The sequence below is a fragment of the Triturus cristatus genome, chromosome 4_1, assembly GCF_964204655.1.
Source record: "Triturus cristatus chromosome 4_1, aTriCri1.1, whole genome shotgun sequence".
Taxonomy (NCBI): domain Eukaryota; kingdom Metazoa; phylum Chordata; class Amphibia; order Caudata; family Salamandridae; genus Triturus; species Triturus cristatus.
Genome location: NC_140585.1, coordinates 218,916,484 through 218,936,081, shown reverse-complemented (window position 1 = coordinate 218,936,081; position 19,598 = coordinate 218,916,484). Strand labels below are relative to the sequence as shown.

General features: G+C 42.5%; 1 protein-coding gene across 1 annotated transcript in view; it reads left to right on the top strand.

The window, feature by feature from the left end:
- Positions 1-7,989: 7,989 nt before the first annotated feature.
- Positions 7,990-19,598, top strand: part of OSBP (oxysterol binding protein) — a 465,191-nt gene continuing 453,582 nt past the window's right edge. Inside the window, exon 1 of the mRNA XM_085651892.1 lies at positions 7,990-8,292. Within this exon, the coding sequence (XP_085508018.1) occupies positions 8,075-8,292 (218 nt within the window). The 5' untranslated portion in view covers positions 7,990-8,074. The remainder of the gene's footprint in view (positions 8,293-19,598) is intronic.

Genomic DNA, 19,598 nt, shown 5'->3' with positions numbered 1-19,598 from the left:
ATTTGCATTTTAGTCCCATGTGTATCTTGTGTTTATTAAGGTGCAAGGGTTGGTTAATTATACCACTTCACACAATTAGTACGAGTTAATATTTAGAATGATTACGTAATTAATATTTCATGCAAAAATAGAGAAGGTATACAAATCTTTGCTTTACCTGCTCCATCACCGGCTTGTGACCTTGCTCCAGCGTGGAGTGCAAAATCCCTCCCTCCGTCACCGACCAAAGATCTCACATACATACACTATCCATACATTCGCTGGTGGGGCCCATAACACCAACATTCACTCACCAATAATCCGTGATTCTTGGGAGGCGATTATCTTCCAAACGCTGGCATGAAAGGAAATACCACTTTACCCTACTGAGTGACAAATCTACACAACCTTCTGATACTCATTAGGCCCTGAACTTTACCTTTAGAATTCCTCTCACAAATCGGGATGGATCAGTTAGTTGCAGGTTTAGCTTAATTTCTAATCCTCCAATTAACCTTTTCATTAAAACATTTTCAATGAATAAACAACCCAACTCATTTTCTGTTGTTAATCAGTTTCAATCTTTATCTAAATAATTCAAATTAAATCGTTCATTTAATCAAGTTGCCATTCATATTTACCTATTCTGGCTAATTGTCGTCCTGGCAGTCTCGCAAATCTATGCCCATCAAATTTAGTAAATTCAGTTCATCAGGAGTTTGGGCATTAATTCAGTCCGTCAAAGATTCAGGCAAACAGCTGTCCTGCGGTGTCAGCGTCCTCTCCGTCAGCATAAAAGTCAGGAAATCGAGAAAGGCCAGAAACGAACCCGCACCAACCTCTCTATTCTACCATAATTTATAGTAAAAATCATTGACAAATTGTATCAAAAACGGGTCTTCAAATGTTCTGATTGGTCAATCGAAATCCTCTGACAGGATTCCCACCAAAATAAAGTCTCTGAGGTCATTATTCTCGTTTGTTCCGGTTTTTAGAAGCACATTATTGTTCTTTCTGAAAAGCTGGCTTGTGTCCCAGGGTAACCTTGAAGGGTACAGTCTGGTTAGGGTCATGACGAGGCCACTGTAGCTGGCGTCAGCGCAGGCGCACTTCACCCAAGCCTTGTTCGGCGTCGGCAGTCGGGTTAGGCACCAAAGGCAGCCATCTTTCGATAGGCCCAAATGGTTAACTTAAGCAAAAGAAACACAAAACATAATTAATACATAAAAATAACTAAATAAATGTTATTCCCTCACTAATACCCATATGTGTGTGCATTTATCTAGCATTAAGCAACCCTCAAGCGAGTTTATACTTACAAAATAAAGCACAAATCACAAATACATCACAAAAGCGACATATATCATGCAATATTCTACTTGTCTATCATTAGTATGCGTACATAATTTAGTTTACGATTGAATAAAGTCATGCAAAGCAATCCCACGTGTATTTCAGTTATTAATAAGGTTGATTAGTTAATTCCACTTCAATCCATTAATTTGATTACAATTAATTAATCTAATTAGTAAACATGCAAAGTGGGGTGGGTATACAAATTTTTTTGCATAACCCGCTCCAGCAATCCCCCCTTTGGTGATTTTATCACCATACCACCCAAAAATGTTGTTCTGTCTTACGGAATCTTTAAAATGTTTTCTTGCTCTTAATCATAATTCAGTTTCACCTATGTCTTCTCTTTTTGCTGATTCGTACATACTCTCCTTCCACTCCTCCAATTCTATCTCCTCAATTTCTCTTTTTTACTTCCCAGGATTACATTTCGGTTTTGACCCTACTTGTTCCACTAATTGTGCTTCTTGTCTCTCCGCTACCTTTACCTGTGCCCACATTGCCTTCTCTTTTAGCTTCCGCTGTTTTGCTTCAATTTCATCACTGAAGTATTTAGCATGTCTCAAAACTTTATCTATTTTCTTGTTTTGCCAATCTACCGTATGCTGTTTAATCATGTCACCAATTTCTGGACGTAAACCATATACAAATCTGTATACAAAATGACTCAAATCCTTTTCACTCAGATTCTCATCTCCGCTAAACTGCTTAAAAGCTAGTATTAACCTCTCGTAATATGCATGTACTGACTCTTTACTTTCCTGGTGTGTCCGATCAATCTTTACGCAATCTGTCTCTTTAGGGGGCACTTTGTTTTTCAAAAATACCATAACCTGCTCATATTTCTTCATTACCTCGGGATCTGGAGCTCCTGTTTTAGGATCCCTAGGATATTCCTGGGTTGGCCAATTAATCATACGTTTGCACTCTGTCCATAGATCTGCTGGTACAATTATGTCAAACAGACTATTCAAATCAATCCATAATACTTTAGACAATTTCACAAATCTGTCTACCTGCCTGTACCACTCGACGGGCTTCACGCAGTCGAGGGAAATCATTCGTAAAAGACAAAATATCCTGTCTTCTCCATGGGACATGTACATATCCTCCTCCTGGAATCTCTCTCATAGGGAATTCTGTCACTACCTTCTCCTTTTCTCTTACAGGAAATGCTGAAAATGTCTTATGTGAGGCATCATCGCGTTTTCTATACCACCTGCTTCTCCATTTATCCACGTCTCCCCATTTTCTCAGTAAAATGATTATGTCCTTAATTTGACCTATTCGTCATGTTGTGTTCATATTCTCAATGTCCTTTTCAGTGAAATCTACTCGATATGGTTTCTGGAAGGCTTTTACTTTTTCAGTATCAATGCCCATCTCATTTGCTACTTTTTCTAACCTTTCATGTAAGTTTTTTGCTCTCCAGGTCACACTCTTACACAAAAATAATAATTCTTCATCTTGATAGGTTTTAAATTTTTCTGTTGGGATAGTCCCTACAATTAATTCTTCCAATACCATTCGTAACTTGGCCACATCTATTGATTGGGATTCTTTGTCTTTCCTCTGCAAGCTTCTTAACCATTCACTTAACTCCTCTGTCGATGGTCCTACTGGTTTTTCTACATTTCCTTGTCCATAATCTTTTTGTGTTTCTGACACTGTCTCTATCATTGTCATACGTCTCTCTGCACAATTCTGATCTACAAATGGATTATTTGAAAAATTCGGTTCCATTACACTCATAGTCTGCCTCCATGGATTCTCATTCTGACTCACTCTTGGTTGTTCCACTGGTTTATTACTTCTGTAAGGGACTGTCAAACAAGGCTCACTATCCTTCTGTTTGTCAAAAATAGGCATTACTGGTCCTATCTTTACTGGAACTGTTACCGCTTCTAGATTCTTGGTCAATTCTCTTATTTTCTCAGTTAATTCCAGGGTCGTTTTTGCTAATTCTACAGAATTTTCTCCATCTGTTTTTTCTTCCGACCTCTTTTCTACTTCTCTAGTAGCATTGTTTTTACCCAAACGTAGGGATTCTGGTTCCGATTTTATAATTCGCATCGTTTCTCTCATTGGGGCACTTGGAGTTAATATTTCTGGTTCTGGTCGATACGGTGGTGGATTTTTATAGAACATATCATCAAGAACATCATCCTCGGATTCATTCACTGCATACCCTCTTGTCTCCACATTATGCCTCTTTTCTACACACTTTCGTCCTTCATTCTCCCCTACAATTCTTACAGGGAACACACCCTCAGTCATGCTCGCATCCCGCCATCTTCTCATTCGATCATTATGCGTTTCATGTCCGTATGGTCTTCCAAACAGGACCTATATCCTCTACCATTTCTTTGTCTCTCTCATTCGTGCATTTCGTCGTCCCATTCCGTGAAAGCCTCAAACTGCGTCGGTCTAGGTCGTGGCTCTAAATTCATCATTTTCTCTCTCAAGTTTCTCAAAACAGCCAAATTAAATGAACCATGCTCTGGAAAAGCGAATACTCCGTCTTCCTTCGTATATCTCACCCAGTTATCTAACCAAATACAAGTATGATACCCATATTTCGCAATCATAAAGGATGCAGGGGTTTTCGGTGGAGGAAGTAACTGTCCTTCCCAAATTTTAACTGGTTTGTCCTTCTTAAACCACCTCTTGATTCTTCCGAACCATGTTCTTTTCTCTTTTTCTGGTGGATCGTAATACATTTTCTTGCCTTTTGTGTATCACTAGTCTCTCTTTACAACTGTACCGCTAGTCTATCCAATCAAAGCGCAACTCACACTAACGCATCAATTCAGAGCGTCTACGTCACTGTCACAATTCTCAAATCCCAGGGCGACTCACACTAACGCACCAATAAAGAGTGTCTACGTCACCCTGTATTTCTCCACTCCTAGCGCGGCGTACACTAACGCATCAATCCGGAGCGTTTCACAGTTCTGACCGACTCCAATCCCAGCGTGGTCGTTCTGACGTCAGCAGCCGCTGCGGCAGCTCCTGCTCCTGCTTCTGTCTACCCCTCCTTTACAAATCTGCTCAGTAAGTTTTTGTTTCAATGTCTACACTTCTGTTAGTGACAACATAGAAACATCTCCATTGTCCGCTTCGCTAACCAAAGAACAGCAAAAGACCTTTCTCACGAGAATTCCGTCTTTCCTGAGAGCAGCGCTTACCTCTGCCCTACTACGGAATCATTACTTCCGTTGATAAAGTAGCACATCCCTCTACTTCACCCTTCTATCAAGCATTAGCTAATTGTTTCTCTAGTATTTAAGACACATAGTTGGAGACCCAATGCTCCTGAGAAATAAACCCAGAGTTTCGCAATTAACCCAAATGCTATTTCATTCACACCCTTTCACACTAGAAAATTGTAGTACATTCACACAGAATCCTGTCTTTCCCGAGAACAGCGAACAGTCTGTTCTACTACAGAATTATAACATACGTTAACAAAGCAGCGCTTACCTCTGCTTTGTCCTTCTAACAAACTCAGAGTACCTATTACCTTTCCAGTGATAAGCGTTATCGGAATGCCAGTTGGATCCCTGGTACCTAAGACCAGAACTTCACAGGTAACCTTCGCTATCATACACTCTTCTCTCACACAGAAAATGTCTCTAATGACAACACACGACGATGCTACCGAATCGAACCCAGACAATGCGTCGTGCAACTTCAATTGTCACACGTTTCCCCTGTCTACCTACAGGGCAACAACAATTCCGTCTTTCCCGAGAGCAGCGCTTACCTCTGCTCTGCTATGGAACCGTTACAAACTTCCGACTTCCTACATCCCAGAAGCCGTGCAAACAACATATAACTCAACGTAACTCAACATAGATTGTTAGTACATAAATCAATACCAATCAATAACCAAAAATCAATAAGCAATGTACAAGCAATAATCACCAAACCAAACAATAACAACCATCATCCTGCTACCAGAAAAACTGCTCCAGCGTGGAGTGCAAAATCCCTCCCTCCGTCACCGACCAAAGATCTCACATACATACACTATCCATACATTCGCTGGTGGGGCTCATAATACCAACATTCACTCACCATTAATCCGTGATTCTTGGGAGGCGATTATCTTCCAAACGCTGGCATGAAAGGAAATACCACTTTACCCTAATGAGTGACAAATCTACACAACCTTCTGATACTCATTAGGCCCTAAACTTTACCTTTAGTATTCCTCTCACAAATCGGGATGGATCAGTTAGTTGCAGGTTTAGCTTAATTTCTAATCCTCCAATTAACCTTTTCATTAATACATTTTCAATGAATAAACAACCCAACTCATTTTCTGTTGTTAATCAGTTTCAATCTTTATCTAAATAATGCAAATTAAATCGTTCATTTAATCAAGTTGCCATTCATATTTACCTATTCTGGCTAATTGTCGTCCTCTATGTCAAATCTGGCAGTCTCGCAAATCTATGCCCATCAAATTTAGTAAATTCAGTTCATCAGGAGTTTGGGCATTAATTCAGTCCGTCAAAGATTCAGGCAAACAGCTGTCCTGCAGTGTCACCGTCCTCTCCGTCAGCATAACGTCAGGAAATCGAGAAAGGCCAGAAACGAACCCGCACCAACCCCTCTATTCTACCATAATTTATAGTAAAAATCATTGACAAATTGTATCAAAAATGGGTCTTCGAATGTTCTGATTGGTCAATCGAAATCGTCTGACAGGATTCCCACCAAAATAAAGTCTTTGAGGTCATTATTCTCGTTTGTTCCGGTTTTTAGAAGCACATTAGTGTTCTTTCTGAAAAGCTGGCTTGTGTCCCAGGGTAACCTTGAAGGGTACAGTCTGGTTAGGGTCATGACGAGGACACTGTAGCTGGCGTCAGCGCAGGCGCACTTCACCCAAGCCTTGTTTGGCGTCGGCAGTCGAGCTAGGCACCAAATGCAGCCATCTTTTGATAAGCCCAAATGGTTAACTTAAGCAAAAGAAACACAAAACATAATTAATACATAAAAATAACTAAATAAATGTTATTCCCTCACTAATACCCATATGTGTGTATTTATCTAGCATTAAGCAACACTCAAGCGAGTTTATACTTACAAAATAAAGCACAAATCACAAATACATCACAAAAGCGACATATATCATGCAATATTCTACTTGTCTATCATTAGTATGCGTACATAATTTAGTTTACGATTGAATAAAGTCATGCAAAGCAATCCCACGTGTATTTCAGTTATTAATAAGGTTGATTAGTTAATTCCACTTCAATCCATTAATTTGATTACAATTAATTAATTAATCTAATTAGTAAACATGCAAAGTGGGGTGGGTATACACATTTTTTTGCATAACCCGCTCCAGCAACCTCACAGGCTTTTGATGCTTAGTTCCTCGAGCTGTGGAATCTTGTGGTCATGAGTTGACAGAGCTTCGCTGGAAGAGGAGTGTCCTGCCTGTCCTCCTCACGCTACTTCTGAGTTCAAGAATAAAACTGAGACTTTTGGATAAATAAATGTCTCCTGAGTTTCAATCGCAACATTCAGCTGTTTTAATGCATGTTCTGTAGAGATGTATGTTTACTTACTACACATTCTATTCAGATTGTGTTAACTCAGCTGTTTATCTTTACCTGGTGGATCAAATGATTACTCTTTAGTTTGATGGTAACATTCACTGCTGCTCTAGAACATAGCTTAAAGACACTGGCAAAGCCAATAGCTCTGGCTAAACACTGAGGGGCCGATTACGATGGCGGGCGGACTTGAGTCTGCCCGCTATCATAGCAGGATCGGGACCGCCTGCCTGTAAGGCGGTGGTCCCGCACCCCTAGGTGGCTGCAGCACCCGCCGCAATGTCAAATGGCCAGGTCGTGCATTTCCCTGCACAACATGGCAGGCACCATACGGTGCCTGCCACCTTGTGCATGGAAATGTAGGTGGGTACTATGGACACCCCCTCAGTGTACAACTGGCTCCCCCAACACAGAGGGGCCCCGTAACGGGCCCCCGAATCCTGCCTTCGCCAGCCTTTCCGCCATGGAAAGGCTTGCTGATGCCGGCATTGTAATCGGGTGGGCGGTACCTGCTAGGCACCGCCGCCATATCCCCGGTCTTATCCGCTCCGCCAGGCAATCGTAACGATTGCCTGTGGCCGAAGTGTGGCAGGCCGTCTTTGCGCCCGCCACGCTTGCGGAACGCATCCCCCGCCATCCTAATGTGAAATGGGAAATAGGCATTCAGATGGCGGCGGGACCGCCTCCGCCATCGTATTCAGGCCCTAAGTCCCAAAAGCGAGACCTATTGGCTATGCCAATGCTTGTTCTTTGTAGTATACCCCCTATAAATGCTATTCCACACACTATATGCCCCAGGTGTCCAGAAATCGGTACTGCCCCCCAAATGTAGGGCGCCAGATCACCCTTGTAACGAACAGCCCCTGCACTAACTCTGCAGTCCTAATACCACTCTTTTCAGTCTCACACATCATTGGTTGCTTTTGTAGTCTGTCTTTCATATCTAGCTGGTATTTCAAGCGAGTCCTTTCTCTCTGTCACTTCATTTTCCGAGTAATCCTCTACTCACCTTGCAGTCCTCTTTTTGTGGTTGCCTGATGAGACGCGGCAGTCGCGTGCGTGTCGAAGGGGGTGTGGCTTCACGCGCCCGTCTGACAGGGGCACTTCCGGTTCCGGGTGTCACTCCGTCCGCCGCTCGGTGTCTGACTGGTGATTGACTGTGTGCAGTGATGGCGGACCAGCGGCCCGGGACCGCGGGTTCTGCGGGCAGCATCCCAACACCTCCCCCAGCGCCGACACCTCCCAGCGCTCCAGCTGCAGCGGCTCCGGTGCCCGGAGGCCCTGGGGGATCTGCCAGGGAGGGATGGCTGTTCAAGTGGACCAACTATATCAAGGGATATCAGCGGCGCTGGTTCGTGCTCAGCAACGGGTTACTTTCTTATTACAGGTAATGTAGACGCACTCTCCTCGTCAATATTGTGACCATAGTCCCGTAATGCGGAGCAGGAGATTAGCAAAGGAGTGCTGTCATGTTACTTTTCCTTCCATTAACTCAGACCACGCCCCCAAAACAGTCTGCAGTGACTCTGCATCCGTAAACAATATTCTTTTACCACTGGCAACGTCCCCGTTGCCCAGAGTAACTTCTTGTCAGTGGTCTGCTGTTTTCTTCCTGGTCATCCTCCTCCCCATCACAACACAGATCAAACTCCCATAACAGCTCAGCAGTATATAATCAACTATTCCTTACTACAGGTTATGAAGAGTAGAGGAAGACAAGTCAGCATATTTATAGGGAGAGCCGAGACATCAAAAGATTCCTTGTCAAAAATCATGTAAAAATATTATGGACCTTTTCAAATTAGTTAAACTTCGTTCATTAGACTATATCACTGCATTGGCATTTGCTGAAATTAAATTACGTGTTTTAAGTTGTATTGTGTCCTCCCAGTACTCTTAAGTCAGTGTCGTGAGTAATTCAAGAGGTGTCAGCGTGTCAAGTGCCCTGTATGTATTACCAATATTGTTATACATGAGCTATATTTTTGTCTAATAAACAGTACACAAATGACTTTTTTGTTTAGCACAGAGCCCATGCTGAATTCTTTTAAGGTTCTCTCATACTTAACAATGAATCAAAATGAGACGAATTGAAAGAAAAAGTGGCTTGCCTTTGATCAAACTATTTGTTGCAGTGGGGAAGCTGCGATTTGATCCCAAGTTAACTGCTTACACATTTTGCAATTTATCTACTGAGTGAATATCTCCAGATCGATCTCTTTTTACACATAAGGCCAGTGCTTTGTGTATAATTAATTCTAGACCTAAATTATGTATTCTGAAAATACAGGGATTTAGTGTCAATTCAACATAAATGTAAAATGTATATTTCTAAAGCGCACTGTCGCCCACAACGGTATCCTGGCATTGAGTAGGTGTGCGCGCCTACCCCTAGCTATGGGCGGTTGATTAAGTGAAAAGCCAGGTCTTCAACTTACTGCTGAATCCAAGAGGAAAGGATGAGCCTCCAATATGGAGGGGGATGTTGTTCTATGCTTTAAGAACTATGTAAGGGAACACTTTTCTTCCTGTTCTGGTTCTGTGTATGTGTGGGATGTTGGTGAGTAGGAGTCCTATGGAGCAGAGGTGACTCGGTGCTTGGTGGAAGAAGATGCGACTGTTCGGTAGATGGGACCATAGTTGTGCAGTGCCTTGAATGTTTGTGAGGAGTTTCAATTGAGCGTGGATGTTTATTGGTAGCCAGTGTATTTATGTGTGGTAGCCATTGCTATCATTTTGTATTTATTTTGTATCATCATAGAATGCAGAGTGTAGGCTGATATGATTAGGTCCCAGGTTGGTGAGGATCTAAGTGGGAGTTCTAGCCTTTGTCAGTTGAGCCAGATCCTGGAGGAAGATGTTTGTGTGGTTGGGGTGTTCTTGATAAAGTACTTATTGTAGCATTTTGCCAGCCTAGGCACTCGCCAATAAGTACGCCACACAGAGAGAGTAATTTTGCTTGTCTTTTATTCCACTCCATGTAAGTCAGAACTCATCCTTCCAACGCTTATGTCACAGGCCTACGTTATACAGTAGCAACCAAAAGAGTTTCAACATTCTTTTAATCCAAGACAATACATCTCCCACTTTGTTAAATAAAAAGTCACAACTTTTAAACATAGATGAATTAATAAATGCATAGATGTACAAGCATTTACAATTCCTTAATTAATCGTCGTGGTGCCTGAATTACACGTCCTGATCGGGTCACTGGAAACTAGGAACTGGTAGTCGAAGTGTCTCTGATCTGCACCGGTGAGGTAAAATTATCAGCATATAAAAATTCATCAACAATTTGTCTAGACCCAGTTTCTACATTGACGTTTGGTGAGTGATGGGCCACATGTCGAAAAAGAGAGGAATCTCTCGTATGTGACTACCCAGGATTCTGGGCAGTTAATTATAATAATAGTGGCACTTAATCAGCGCAACATCTACCTCCACAGAGGTGTCTCGGCGCTAGAGCGGAAATCAGGTAGGGTAACTGGTCAGGCACTAATCCTGGCAAAAGAACCAGGTCTTCAGGATCTGCCTGAACCACTGTTACGTATCCACTGTGCTGGCCAGGCATTCCATAGCTTGGCTCTCTTAGCGGTGAAATATCTGCCACCCACTCGAGACTTGGCAAAACGGGGAACATAAAGCACGTGCTGGGAGTTGGATCTTAGAGTGCTTTGAGGTTGGTATGGGCGCAACCTGTGACTGAGATACCTAGACCCCTTATTATGTAGGGCTCGATGGGCTATGGTTAAGGACTTCAACTTGATCCTTTTAGCAACTGGGAGCCAATGCAGTTTCCTAATATGTGGGGAGATATGGTGGAGGAACGGTACGCGATGGATAAGTCTTGCTGCCGCATGTTGTACCATCTGGAGTCTATGGATCAAATATAGAGGAAGCCCAAGGTACAGACTGTTTGCATAATCCAGATGAGATGTCACTGTAGCATGGACTACAATCCTGCAACTTTCCTCAGGTAGAAGGTGCAGAAATTTCCTAAGGCTTTTTAGTTTCCCAAAACAGGACGACGTGATGTGCTGGACTTGTGTTGCGAAGGAAAGATCAGAGTCCCACTTAATGCCCAAATTTCTAGCGGATTTTGATGGAATTGGGTGGGACCCAGTTCCCCTGGCCACCAAAGTCCAGCGGGCGGTGGTAAGACCTGGCCGAAAAATAGGACCTCGGTCTTGTCCGCATTCAATTTGAATTTGTTCAGGTTCACTTAGCCTGCGATGTCCTTTAAACACCCAGATAGTCTGGCAAACAAATCCTCAGAGTGGTCTTTGAATGAGAACACCAGCTGGTTGTCATCAGCGTAAGAGACAGCTTTCACCTCCCAGGAATTATTCATAGTTAAGAGGGGCGGCAACTAAATGTTAAAAAGTAAAGGACTGAGGGCCGAGCCTTGTGGCACTCCGCCCCATAATTGTTTAGGGTCCGATTGATGTGGTTGAAGGAAGACTCTTTGTGATCAATCTGTAAGATAAGACCTGATCTAGGCAAGAGCAGTATCCTGTATGCCTACCTGCTGCAGTCTTTCCGGAAGAATGTATTGAAGGCCGCCGACAGATCTACTAGGATCAGCATCGCTGCTGCCCCAACATCTACTAACATTCTCACTGACTCCGCCACCAGAGCTGTCTGTGCTGCACCCTGATCGAAAGCCAGACTGAGTATTCTGTAGGATGTCCTGATTATTTATAAAATTGGCCAGTTGTCGTTGGACCCATTTCTCTAGCATTTTTGCGGGTGCAGGTAGCAGTGAGATAGGGCGGAAGTTGCCCAACTCCTTGGGATCTGCATTTGTTTTTTCTCAACAATGGAAGTAAGAAAGCATGCTTCAGCATTTGTTTTTTTTCAACAATGGAAGTAAGAAAGCATGCTTCCAGACATCAGGAAAGATGCCTGAGGATAGCAAAGTATTCCAGATCATGTTTAAAGCTGGATTTATCAGAGAGCCAGGGATCTAAATAACTTGGGTGGACACAGGTCTAGCGGGATTCCTGACTTACACTTTAAAATTTCTGCTAAGGATTCCTGAAGGGATATAGGGCGGAACACTGAAAGAGTTCCACCATATTTGATATTGTCCTTTAGCCGAGATACCCCCGTGTGCTCTCCATCCTTGAAGGAGGCATAGACTTTCCGGATTTCCTCATCAAAGAACTTAGAGAGGTCAGTACATAAGGACATTGATGCCGGGATCTTTCCCTCAAGAGCCGAGGGATTGGTGAAGGATCTGACGATCCTAAAGATCTCCTTACTTGTAATATCTGCACTTTCAATGCGCAGTATGAAGTATTCTCTTCTACCAACCCTCATAATTTTTCGGAGTTTTTTTAAGGCTTACTTATATTTTACCTTGTGTCCTTTGGTATTGGTGATAATAAAGGGTTCAACCTCAAAGGGAGCATCAGATTTCCTTATTCTGTATTGTCTAACAATTACTCGATCTCCTCTTGTAAAAGTGGTGTGCTTCGCATGACATTAGTGACAGCATATATTTTCATCTTCTGTTTGTGACCAGAGTCTGTAGTGTGAATGTCTCACTCATTCTTTGATCTGATGTTGGTCCATTGGGGCAGCTTTGTCGTCATGACTCTTCCAAACATAAGGGTTGCATGGCATTCCCCTGTTGTTGAATGAGGGTACCAGAGGTAAGCTCGAAGAGTAGTGTTTAAAACAGCTTTGAGGTAGAGCTTCTCCACTACAGCATGCTAAACAGCTTTCTTTAGAGTACTTATGAACCATTCTACCAGGCCATTGGCCTTGGGCCAAAAAGGAGTTCTTTTTTGATGCTTTATATTGAGGTGATTTAGAAAGTCTTTAAATTCTCTCCCAAGCATGATGCGGCAAGTCTGATATGTTCGAATGGTGCTGAATGACTTGAGAGGAAAGATAGTTGCATCTATGACAAGTCTTTAATTCTTTTTTTACCATTTTGTCGGAATATGTAAACCAGACTCTGTCACGGAGAGCTCTTGGTGGCAACTTTTCCTTGATGTACCTCATGGGCGACATTGATTATTTTTTGTCGGAGACTCTCAGGAATAACAGTTTGAGTACCTCGCAGAATGAGACTTTCTTGAGTCACTGAAAGCTTATCTCTCACATTTTATAACTTCAAAATCTCATTGTCATTAGTGAAGGTCTGGAATGCTGGTTCTGCAATTTATGAGCAATAATGTCTTTTATTCTTGATATGCCACTATCTTGGCTCCTTGCTGCGACAATTTTTTTCTAAAGACATGGCACGATTTCACAATATAAATGATGTACGCTTCCACTGTCTTAGATGGAGTACCAGGGCATTGTAATGACACTCTTGAAAAATAATCAGCTGGATTCTGATCCTTTCCTGGACGATGACTATTCATATGGTATTATTCTTGTAACCGCAAACCCCAACGTTCAATTAGAGGAGGCCTTTTGGCTTGCCAAATACCGTCAACAATGCTTGATGATCAATCTCTACAGTGATAGGCTTTCCATTCAAGAAAACATGGAAATATTCACAAGTCCAGACCACTGCCAACTTTCTTTCTCAGGTTGCGAGTAAGCACGTTCTGTTTGTGACGGGCTCTTACTGGCGTATACCACTATAAGTCTCCAGGCATTTGGCTGCCTGCTGTGCAAGGATTTGCGCTGAACCCGGCAGGGCTAGCTACACCTACTACCTCCTTGATCAGTTTGGGATCAAAGTAGGCCATTTCAGTGGCACTCTCTCATGGCTTGCCTGATGCGTTGTGTTGATGTGTTGGAAGCTCTTGTCACACTTACATGACCAATGAAAAGATAAGCTTTTTTGTTCTCATAATGGTGCACTGACTGTAGCAAAGACTTGTATGTATCTCGAACATACTATTTTTGTAAGGTTACTACAGGACCCTCCACCCTGGCTGACCATGAGACTCATTATTGCCTATAGATAAGTAGGTTCTAATAGCGGCAAGCATTATGTGTTCTATGTTTGTTTGTCTTGTGTTGTCCACAGTTCACGAGAGTGTTTTATATGACTTAATCATGCTTTCTCACAACAGAGATATCCTTTGTGCCTTATGTTATCACATAGGATTCAAGCACTAATTTAATATGACTTTTAAAGTACACCTGCACCAATATAAAGAGGAGTACATTGATCTAAAACGCCGCATTTTGCAGCACCTGCCCACGTGAGAGGTGGGCAGGCTGTATATACTAATTTGTATTTTCTTTATTCCCTGAACAGATACTACAAATCTAATTAAACCGTATGTATTTTATTTGATGCCCACATATTAGGTGTGCATCTGTATTGATTGCATTACAGTATTCTTTATTATAGGTTTGTCAGGGAGTGGTAAAAATGGGGCTGGTCCCCATGTGATCCTGAAGAAGAGGTTTAGGGGACACCTCAAAACATGGCGACAAAATATTAGGGACTGAAACACATAACAGTTACTTTTTCCGTATTATTAACACCCTTTTTAATCCTTACCAACTAGGAGCAAGAATAAAGTATTAGCTCACTAGCTAGGTAACTTTTAACGTCACCTGCACCACTCCCCCTACACTGCACTACACATATTTCAACAAAAAAGTGCTCCTACAAAAATCCGCAAGTCGCAGCACGCCCCAGACAATAGATGTTGGGGATGGCCCCAATGATGAAGCATGTCACCTAGGGGCAACCCTCTGGTGAGTGAGGGGACTCAAAAATTTTCTTTTCTCAAGACAGGGATGTGTTTCACTCATTAAGTGAATCCCCCCCTTTTCCGGTGGCTAGGTTCGTTGATCTGTCAACTACGGATTGTTGTTCACACTAAATATTCTTAGGAGGGTGAACTTAGCATTTAACCTCCTTCTCACTCGAATTTTGTTTTGTGTATCTCGAACAGTCATTGGTCAGTCCAAGAAAGGATCGTACCGTAGAAATGTCTTGTAGGGGATTTGCAGTAGACAATGCTTGCACTTTTGCTGTATCAGGTTTCATACCCCATCATAAAAGAGCTGGCCAGAGAAATTCAAGCTTTTGTTTGTGGCATTCACATTTGTCAGCTTTCACAGTTAAGCCTTCATCGGACATACTTGCATGAGAGCTTTGTCATGTCCTTTCTATGTGGCTTCGAAAACTAATATCTTCACTATAGTTATGTGCATTTACCATTGGCTTATGGTAAGTCTAATGACGTATTAGAAAGGTTCTGCAGCAGAGGATGCACCAAAATTCTGTTGTTTATAGTGAAGCAGGCCAATATGCGTAGAAAAAGTTGTAATGTACGCAGATTTTTATTCAAGCTCCAACTGGTGATATCCTTCATTTAGGTCGAGTTGAGAGAAGAACTTTGCATCATTCAGTTGAGTTATCATATCATCAGTGTGCGGATCGGGATATTTCTCTCTCTCAATTGCTTTGCTGGCCTGGCGCATGTCAACGCATATGCGTATAGCTTCTTCGCTTTCTTTTTTGGGCACTACTACAATGGGAAAAACCCATGGTGTCAGACCAGTGGAGCGTTCAATGATGTCATATTTAAGTAGCAAATTAAGTTCCTTTTCAACAATGTCTGTGTCTTTGAGCAACAGGATGTAACTTAACAGGATGTAACTTAACAGGATGTAACTTAACAGGATGTAACTTAACAGGATGTAACTTAACAGGATGTAACTTAACAGGATGTAACTTAACAGGATGTAACTTAACAGGATGTAACTTAACAGGATGTAACTTAACAGGATGTAACTTAACAGGATGTAACTTAACAGGATGTAACTTTACTTTCATTGTTTTGAGTTGTCTTAGCCCATGAAACAATGAAGGATATTGAAGGAATTTGACTTACAATTTTTTGATGAGCATTCACATTATAGTTCACTGATATAAGTCCCATACCAGTAGCAGTATTCAACCTCAGCAAACAGGCACTTGAAGCTGTTCCTTGAAGTATGTGAATAGGTGCGTATACAATATTTTTCATGTATTGCATTGTGGCTACAAAGGATCCTTGACTCTTTAAGGGTGTCGAAGCAGACCATGTGTATGCTTTTGTTTTTTACTTAAGTTAAGGTAACAGAGATGGTTCTTAATATTTCTCCTCAGGCTTGATATTTATTAACACACCACTGTCAATTATGAATGGTATCGACCACCCATTTATTTTTAGCTCTTCTCCGGACAGTGTTTGAATGTGTTGGGTGCTTCATCATGTCGATTTCTCTCAACTTTGAGCTTTTTCTCACATGTAGCCAGGTAAACGTTGACATAACACAATTATCATTGTCACATTCATTGGAAACTGAGACTGAGGAACTCTTTGTCAATGATTTAGATGATTATCGACTTTGTTTGGTGTCAATTTGCCTCAGTTAGTGTGGTCGCTTGGCCTTGTGGGAGCGCATGGAACGTCCCAGAGGTAGCTGTCGGCTAATTTGTCTTCACGCTGTGGCGTACTTGCTTATCTCTTTGTACTGCAGGTTATCCCGAAATGGTTCTTTTTACCACAGCCGAGGCATTTTTGTCCAATGGCGGTACATTTTTCTTCGTATGTAAATAACAATCTACATCTGAACAGATTTTCTTTTTCTGTGGAGACATTGCCTAGTGTCCCTCAGCCTTGTACCTTCGCTTACTTGTCATGCTTAGGACTGATGCAACTTTGGGCGCCTCCTCATGGCCTCTTTCACTTCTTCATATGTTCCTGGGATACTTTATAATTTTTTTCATTTATAGCATCTATGAAATCTTCAAAGGTCTCTGTTCATGCCATTTTATTTAATGCCAATATTGTGTTTTTTGCAGTATCCGATGCAGTTGGCGGTTTTAAGAATGTAATAATGCAAGAAGAGGGACAAGGCAAATGGGCTTCTTTAATGAGGTCCAGTGTACAAGCCCCAATAATCATGAACAAAAAAGGGTACAAAGTTCCTCTGGTGTATAGAAGAGTTAGTTCAGGACGTGAATGCCCTCAAACAAAACGGCCTAGTAGTAACTTGGGAAATTCCCTTGGTTTGAACTAGAGCTCTCACACACCCAGCAAGCTGGGTGTCATGCTTCATCATATGAGCTCTGCCCCTCGTCAAGGCGGCGCTGCAATCCTTGACGGGCACCCGAACCGGGGCTCTTTATCGGGGATCTTCTGTTCCTGCCGGTTGGTGCATGGGGGTAAGGGGGCCTAAAGTGTGTAGATGTGTGATGTAGTGAGGTTAAAAAGGGGTAAGTTAGTCCTTATCAATAATTTATTCGGAAGGTAAACTCCCCGGTTAAAATTGGTGTAGAGTGGCTGATGTGCTAGAGAAGGTGTCTAATCATGAAGCTCTACTCTATGGATCGACATGTTTCGTGCCTCGTGTGTCAGGAGGATCTAGGCACTTCTTCAGGATCATGAGCTACTATCTACACTGCGTGGAGAGGTGTGTTCTACCTACCACGTCTTCAGGTGCATTGCCTGCGGATAAGGGTGAAAAAAAACAAATGATTCCAGATGACATTCTGAACAGTACTCTTCTAATTAGCAACAAGGATAAACACCAAGTTAAAAACCACGGAGTTGAGGTTTGAATATATAAGCTTCTAGCAATTGCTTAATCATTATAGCATAAGGTGTATATTAACACCCAGTGTATAGTTCAAAGAAAGAAGGAGCGTGCTGTAAAAACATTTTGGTTAAAAATTGGTATTCAAAGTGAAAACTAATAAAGTACTCATGGACAAGGGATAGTAGCTACGGACTCACCTAGTGGGTTACTAGAAATTGCTAGCAACAGTCCTGGCGGTGACTAGAGGACACCGGTCGGGTCCTGTAGGAATGAACAGCGTCAAAAAAGCGGGGTGGGGGATGGGGACAAGACGCAAGAGAGACAAACAATCAGTAAACTGAAAGTTGTAAACTAAATCAAGTCACACAGATGTGATACGGTAGTTAGTGGCACTGACGGGGTACCGGGTGGGAACTCAACCGTGTTTGGCGCGGCCCAATGGCACCAGAAAAGAACCGCAAGGAAAGGAGTGTGTTGGGGCGGTCTGATCGGGGCCGAGGGTACGGCCGAAGTACAGGCGGAGGAGAAACTCACCAGACGGGCCCAGAGTAGCTCGAGGGAGCAGTACGAAGTCACAGTAGTGTCGAACAAGGTATACTCACCCGCGTCAATTCACGCTATGCTGTAACACCTACCCAATACCGCCAGGAACCGGGGTGGTAACTGCGAGTGAATTACCTGGAGAGATATACTCGCGGTGTTCTGCTTCGTAACGTCAAAGGGGGTGTGGTGTGGGCGTGGCGCATCACCGTAACATCAGACGTAAGGACACGTGGTAACCCCATAGACTATGACGGACATGTGGGATAGGGGCGTGTCGCGTCACTGTAGCGAACACGTAGAGCGTCAGGTCACGTAATGTCGCCAAAATAATGGCGGACATGTTGGATAGGGGAGAAGATCTATTCTACATGTACCGACTAAAAAACAACCAAGGTTAGAAGGCGTCATCTGACGACCAGTTGCTGTTCAATAATCGTGAGGTATGACGGTACAGAGGGTTAATAGTGTCAGAGACTAAAAATTATTAAAAATTAATGACACATTGGTAATTGGTCATTAATAGGGTCAGTACCAAGATTACAAAACCACACAGGCTAGGAAGAATGGTCTGAGGGGGATATCCCAATGTTGTAAATAGTGTGGTACGTATTAGTATTAAAAGGGTCAGTACCATGTAATAATGCCAATCTATATGCAAACTAATGTTAGATAGCCTATAATACATATAGTGCGGTAATAGTGGGACTATTGGACAGAATAATTAAGAGATGGAGCTCCATGGAATATCATCATTCAAACCCTCAGTGTGGCTCGCTAGTCTGTGAACCCATCTTTGTTCAATCCTAAAAAGGGATTGTTTGGAAATATGTTGGTGGGCTTCCAATACAATCCAGTGTAAGGAATCTGGGGAATGTTGAGTCTCTGTAAAGTGTCTGTACATCCTCGTGGTGGCCCGTTGGCAACGAATGTTACTTCTGTGTTCGGTAATGCGAACTTTGACCGGACGCATGGTCATCCCTATATATTGTAGACCACAAGGGCAGGTGATCAAATAGATACACTGTCTAGTGTTGCAGTTGGTGTGTGTCTGGATACACCATTTGAAGTTAGATCGTAATGTCACTGCTTTGGTTAGTGTTGTGTACTTACAAACTGTGCAGGTACCGCAGGGATAATGTCCCTTGACAGGTGGTAAACCCCATAGAGTGGTTTGTGTCATATCAGTATGACGCCTGGGTCTTGTGTTGATCAAAATGTCTCGTAGACTGCGGGTTCTAGTGTAGGCAAATCTGGGTTTAGATATCCTTAAGTCTCCTGTGTTCAAGATGTTCCAATGTTTCAAAATGATCTTCTTGGTTGGAACTGAGGTAGCTGTATAGGAGGTGACACATGTAATTGAGTCTACTGGTGGTTTAGAGTGGACTTCTAGTAGTGCTTCCCTAGGGTTATTTCTAGCTCTCTTCATGGAGTCTTTGATCACTTTAATTGGATAACCTCTAGTCATGAGATTAGTAGCTAGAATAGTGGACTCTTTCTTATAGTCAGTGGTGGATGTGCAGTTGCGTCTGATACGCAAAAACTGTCCAAAAGGCAGGTTGTCTTTAAGGGCCTTAGGATGGTGGCTCTGGTATAGGAGTAAACTGTTGCGATCGGTGGGTTTCCTATATAGACTCG